This window comes from Monodelphis domestica, chromosome 8 (genome assembly GCF_027887165.1).
Source record: "Monodelphis domestica isolate mMonDom1 chromosome 8, mMonDom1.pri, whole genome shotgun sequence".
In the NCBI taxonomy this organism is placed as follows: Eukaryota; Metazoa; Chordata; class Mammalia; order Didelphimorphia; family Didelphidae; genus Monodelphis; species Monodelphis domestica.
Genome location: NC_077234.1, coordinates 95,052,486 through 95,058,485, shown reverse-complemented (window position 1 = coordinate 95,058,485; position 6,000 = coordinate 95,052,486). Strand labels below are relative to the sequence as shown.

The following is a 6,000-nucleotide window of genomic DNA, read 5'->3' as shown; positions in this document are numbered from 1 at the left end:
AGGGTTAAGTTTTCATATCCAGTACTCTCCCTAGCTGAGACACAACAAAAATGGTTGCCTCCCTAGGTTTTATTTCTTCATAAAAGCTGAAAAGAAATGATCTGTCCCCTCTTACTGTCCCCATTCTGAGATGTCTCTCCAGAACCATTTATTATAAAATGAAAACATCCTTTCTAGTGCCAAACTTGAGAAAGTCCAGTCATGGCTTTATTCCTAATAAAAAATGACATAAAGCCATTCCAAACTACATCTTTCACATCACATCTGAGGAACGAATTGCTCTACATTTTAACCGCATCCTTCATCAAAGGTGGCAACAAAAAGCAAAGCTCAAGATGAACCAAGCAAGCCTGGAGCTCCCAATATTACACAATTTTACTCCTGGAAGGAACCTTAAATGTCATCTCGTCCCATCCTCTCCTTTTACAGATAAAGAAGCTGATGCCTATACAAGTGGAGAATAAAACATAAAAAGCTTAGTACTTGAAATAGTACTTATCCAAGGCAGATGGTGAGCAACATTCTCTGTATTATTTTGGTTTGACTACAAGAATTCTCATCAATAATATAAAATTTGCTATTGCCACTGCTCATGAGCATAAAGAAGTCTGATCCACATTTCTTAACTTAATGGTCTGAACCTGCTGACCCAAGTGATTACCTTCAAAAACAGTAAGCAAATAAAGCAATGGGAAAAGTGGGGTCCATTGTGGAATAAGTAGTTATTTTGAATTTGGTAAATTTTAAAATTAGATGTTTAACTGATTTTGGCACTGCATATTTCCCCCACACACACTATGTGGAAAAATGTTTGAGGAGAAAAAAAAATCCTTTAAAAAATTTCTTTGAAAAAAAATTAAAGAGATTTAAATACTAAATCAGAAATATTGATTAAAACATATACTATGTGCCGGCTTTCACTATAAATATTTTAAAGTTCCTTGTATATTTCTTCTTTGGTCAATGATTAGGTCACAAGACGTTCAGTATTTTTTTGTTTAAGTCTTAGAATCAATACTGGGTATCGGGTTCTAAGGCAGAAGAGTGGTAAGGGCTAGGCAATAGAGGTTAAGTGACTTGCCCGGGGTCCCACAGCTAGGAAGTGTCTGAGGTCAAATTTGAACCCAGGACTTCCAATTTCTGGGACCGACTCTCAATCCAGAGCCACCTAGCTGCCCCCAACATTCAGGATTAATACAGCATATTCCATTCCTCTTGCCACAGACTACCTGCTGTGTTGTACAGAAGTGTGATGATCAATTATAAACTAGCTAAAGCAAACATTAGACTCCTAACGATCTCAGAAGAATCCATGGAGCTGCAATTATTTAACTTTCATGTTTCAAATAGGAAAATCAAAGCCTTTGCTTTGCTTCAGTTTAAGTACTCAAAGAAGTATTGGTGAGGATGGATGAGTTTTAATGGCTACTTATTTCTGGATAAGCCTTTTCTGCATGATTTTTAAGAATAGTCAGCATCAGATAGAATTAAGCAATTTTAGCTTAAATTTCAACATAAAATCTAATTTTGTGGGGGGAAACACCACTCCTTTTCTAAATTGAATTCCAATGGATCTCCTTTACACAAGTATTTTGTGAGGCACCTACATCTAGCCAAGTGCTGAGAAAGAGAGTGATTTGTAAATTTAGTTAATGTTCATTTCAATAAGGTAGTGATATTCCACACTAGGTCCATCTAAGTGTCAAATTGGTTTTAAATTTGTAATAATAAAAGGGCTAAAGAATTCTACTATATAAGGAGACAGGTACTTTCTCCAGCATTTCAGACACCATAAGGCAGTGTTCTTGAAAATTCCTACAAATGCATGTTCAAGATATTTCCTAAACAAATGCTACCAAGTGAGACAGAGTGCACAAATGCTGCACATTCATTTAAAAAAAAAAACATTTCCTATTTCACTTAAAATAGGACAAAAATAAACTACAATTTGCTCATTTGGATGCATTAATAAAAATGAACTCTAGGCAAATGAGGTCAAGAATAACAGCCTCCCCTGTGCTGTTTTTCTGGCTTCACCTGAGCTAGACAGATCTGGAAAGTGTAAAGGACAAAATCCCACCCTTCTCCCGGATGGCTCTGGCTCTCACTGGGTCCAAAGAAAGGCTCCAGGAAGTTTTAAGAACTCCTTTCCTGCTAGGTTGGGATGCTTTGGGGCAGAGGAATGCCCGCATCCACGTGAGGGGGTGGAGCTGGTTGCCGGGCAACCGCCTCAGCCCAAGGCTGCTTACAAAGTGGTGCTCCAGGGGCAGAGTCTCTAGATTTCTTTAGGTGCAGGGGAGCTGGCTTGAGATGCTCATTTATTTTAACCCTTTTTTATTCGAGTTTTTATTGGTCCTTGGGTAAAACTCTGGGGCTGAGGGCAGGGCTCCTGTGATCTCTGCCCTTCCCCCTCAGACTTACTGTAGCAGGGGGAGGGGGGCTTAGAGTTTGGCCCTTGGCACTTAGTGATTTAATTCCCCTAAGTGCCTGTCACTGGTAAACCTTCAATATGGAAACACTTGTTTATCAACATTGTATATGCTTTATTGAAAGTTGACAAGCGCCACAGTTAAATACAGGGACCGGTTACAACTGTTTAGAGAACATGCACAAAACATATGCACATAACTACTATACAGGTAATATGCAAAAACCCAGGCTGGGAGATTCATATTCTTAGCTAGAATCAATCATATTAGGGAGTATTTGAACTGTCTTAACCAACAACTTCCGTGAACTGGGGTTTACTTCAATATTAATCAAGCAGCCAGGGAATTTCAGAAATTACACAAACAGCATAAATCTTCTAAATTCCGAACATTTGCTCAGGTGCATTTTTCTTCATGTAGCATTTAATATATATATATATATAATATATATAAAAAAGGACTATCCAAACTTCAGATCAGCCAATGAAACAACTAAATTTCAATCTGTACAACCTAAGGTAGTAGTTACAGTCTCCTATTTTACAAAATACTTACACTACATACACAAATATACATTAGGCAAAATAACCTTCATTGTAAATTAACCTCGGTCCCAGCTACCTGTCACCTTTCAGTCGCCCTAACAGCTGTGCGTCCACTGCTTCTTCCGGAAAGTGGCATGAGCACGAATGGGATTGGTGATCCTGGTGACAGTCGTCAAGTGGAATACTGCACTACAAATGTCCCCTTATGTTAGGTGATACTACGCATCAGTCCTTACTTTTTCTCCCCTCGCAAGTTGCTGATGGGTGGGGAAAGCCCTTGTTGGGGCAGCCGCTGCTTCCAGATGCCAAGTGTCCAGGACTCGGGCTAGACGGCTGCTGGGGAGAAGAGGCGCCCGCTCCCCACCTCGGGAGGTGAATGGGCGCATCTCGGGACCCGGGAAGCTGCCGGGTTCCCAGTGTCTGTGCTAGTTCCCTGACTGACATGTAAGTCACCAACCTAGGAAGTTTCTTCAAGGCCAAAGCGGATGAGTGTTTAATACTGGAAACAAAAAGTATACTGGTGTCTATGTCAGTCTCCCGTCTGTCTCTTGTGCAGTGTGCGCAATGAAATGGATGACTCGTGGCAGATTCCTGCTAGTTCATCTCCTCGGTTCAGTTCGGAGGGCCCCAGCCCGCCTGCAAGGGCCATGAGCGGCTATGCCGAGGGTCCTGAGCCCTGGGACGCTGGCTGGGCAGGGGGCTGTGTGGTGCCTTGGGGCTGCGAGGTGGCGGGGGGAGAGCCAGTCTGCAGCTGGGCCTGGAACTGGGCGAGTTGCTCGGGACTGGCCAGAGTCTTCAGCAGATTGTTCTCCTGCTCCAGCTGGGAGTTTTTCTCTATCAGTTCTTTAATCTGCTCTTTGAGGACCTCCACTTCCTCCCTGACGGCATACATCAAATGGCTTTTCACCAGATCCTGCAAGAAAGCACAAAGTCTCACATTGAGGGGGTGCTGGGGCTCGCCCTGGCAGTCCTGCCTCTCCCCCATGAGTGACCTACTTTAGGCACCCAAGGGGCCGGCCATTAAGTGGCATGCTAGTGGCCCCGAGGCAGGGCTCAGGCCCAGGGGTCCCAGCAGCTCTCTTCCCGCCCCGCCCCCAAGCCCGGCAGCCCGTGAGCCGCCTCCTCCTCCTCCCGGCTCCTCCTCTGAGCGCCCGCCGGCTGCAGCTAGTTCCGACAGAGCATGTTGCCGCATTTCCCTCCCCACCTCCCTCCCCGCTTCGTGACCAGGCATGACGTCACAGAAACCTGGGCAGAGGGCTTAGCCAATGGGAGCTCGAGGTATTTATAGCTCCGAATTAAAGGTTCCGAGTTTGCCTAGCAACAGCGGGCAGAGAATCCCGTGAGAAGAGCCACAGGCGCTGCTCCAATAACAAAGAACAGCCAAGGCGGAAATAAAAAAATAGGAGAAAATCAGGCATAGGCTTGGAAAACCAAACTTTTCTCCGATGGCCCCAGATGGAACGGGGGCCTGGCGGTGGGGGGCACTTTTTATGGGCGTCGCGCTTCACGAGGCCCCTGCAGACCCTCCCTTTCCTCCTCCCCCTCCCCCATCCGCGGGCTCAGACCAGAAAAGAGGCCTCCCCTCCAGCCATGCTGGGATGCTCCCAAGTCCTAGAGGAGGGGACCGGGCAATCTACAAAATACACGCCCAGGCACAGGCCATAATTCCCCTTCCGTCTTAGGAAAACCCTACGTTATATAAAGCCTTTACATAAAGCAAGGCGCCCAGATCTCCAACCACACAGTGGGGGATGTGGTGCTGGGCTGGCCAAATGGGGATATTCTCTGCATCTTAAAACGTTTGCTTACTGATAACCCACACCGCCGTGAAAACAGATGCACCAAAATTTAACCTCCAAGCCCTCTCATTTCTAGTAGTACCCATATTTTAAAAATCATTTGGACCACATTTATAATAATTGGTACATTACATACCATAGCTTGTTCGATTTTGTTGTCAATAGCGACCACACTTGCACCAGAGGAGCTAGAGAGAGAAAAGAAAACCCATCAGTAACTGAATTATTTTTTAAAACCATATAAATCCTCCCTTTTTTAGATATCCATTACCCCTAACTCTTTCCTAGCCAGCATTCTTCCAACAAAGTGCAATGCAACAACATAAATCTCCTCCTCAGAAATATCCCGACATTCCCCCTTTTTAGAAAACCGCAAAGAGCTAAATTACATAATGCAGGAAAAGCCAATTCCCTGAAATAAAAGACCCGGGAAGGGAAGGCCACTCAAAAATGCTCAAAAAGCAATCTAGATGTATGTCACTGCAGTTCTCAGCATCATCCAATGGAATGGACAAAGGAATCAGCACTGAAAACATTCACCTGCATTATTACTGGCATTTCGCTAGTAAACTATAAAGATCCTATCACAGTCAACATTTACCTGCTGTCAAGTCTCACAGAGGCGTTTTCAGTGCCCAGTAAGGACGACAAGAAAGAGATCGAGAAATGTCTTAGTTGATAAACTCCTAGATCCATTGCCACTGGTCTACACCATTGGGCTTTCATGCAAGTGCAGTCAAAAAAAAAATCCCCACCAAAAAAAAAAATGCAATGCCAGGCTCCTAGCTCGAGCTACGTAAAAATCTTCTGGCCTTTCTGCAGAAAGACGACGACAATTGGGCTTTTAAGAAACACTGGGCTGGGGAGGAGTCCTGGTCCTGGGAGGAAGCTGTTGGATGGACTCTGCGCCAAGAACTCTGGCAGAGTAGCAGATCAGCTCTGCTAGCTCGACTGAAGAGCAGATCTTCCAACCTCAGTGCATAATATATGCCGAGAACAGCAGCACTCATTGGCTGGGAGAGCCCGGGGAACCGCCCTCCCTGAACTCACCCTCCCTCCCATCTCCTCCCGCTCCGGCCTTGGCCGCCCCACCCCCACCCGCCCCAGCCCCACCTCCCCCACCCCCGGCGGTTCCTCAGGGATGGGTCCATCACGGTATCCCGCTGGGCCGTGGGGGTGGGGAGTAGCGCAACACCCTAATTGTCTTCCAGTTCCCTAAGAGACTGC

The 6,000-nt window shown here is 45.4% G+C and overlaps 1 protein-coding gene across 6 annotated transcripts in view; it reads right to left on the bottom strand.

Moving 5' to 3' along the window:
* Positions 1-2,519: 2,519 nt before the first annotated feature.
* Positions 2,520-6,000, bottom strand: part of TSC22D1 (TSC22 domain family member 1) — a 149,992-nt gene continuing 146,511 nt past the window's right edge. For 3 of the 6 annotated variants that reach the window (XM_001363522.4, XM_056808444.1, XM_007501567.3), the window contains exons 2-3: positions 4,910-4,961; positions 2,520-3,887 (exon numbers count right to left, since the gene is read on the bottom strand). In XM_001363522.4, coding sequence (XP_001363559.2) covers positions 3,630-3,887; positions 4,910-4,961 — 310 coding nt within the window. In that variant the 3' untranslated portion in view covers positions 2,520-3,629. Of the gene's footprint in view, positions 3,888-4,909; positions 4,962-5,374; positions 5,755-6,000 lie in introns of those variants that run through there. The other 3 variants (XM_007501566.2, XM_056808443.1, XR_008914232.1) reach the window with 3 other exon arrangements.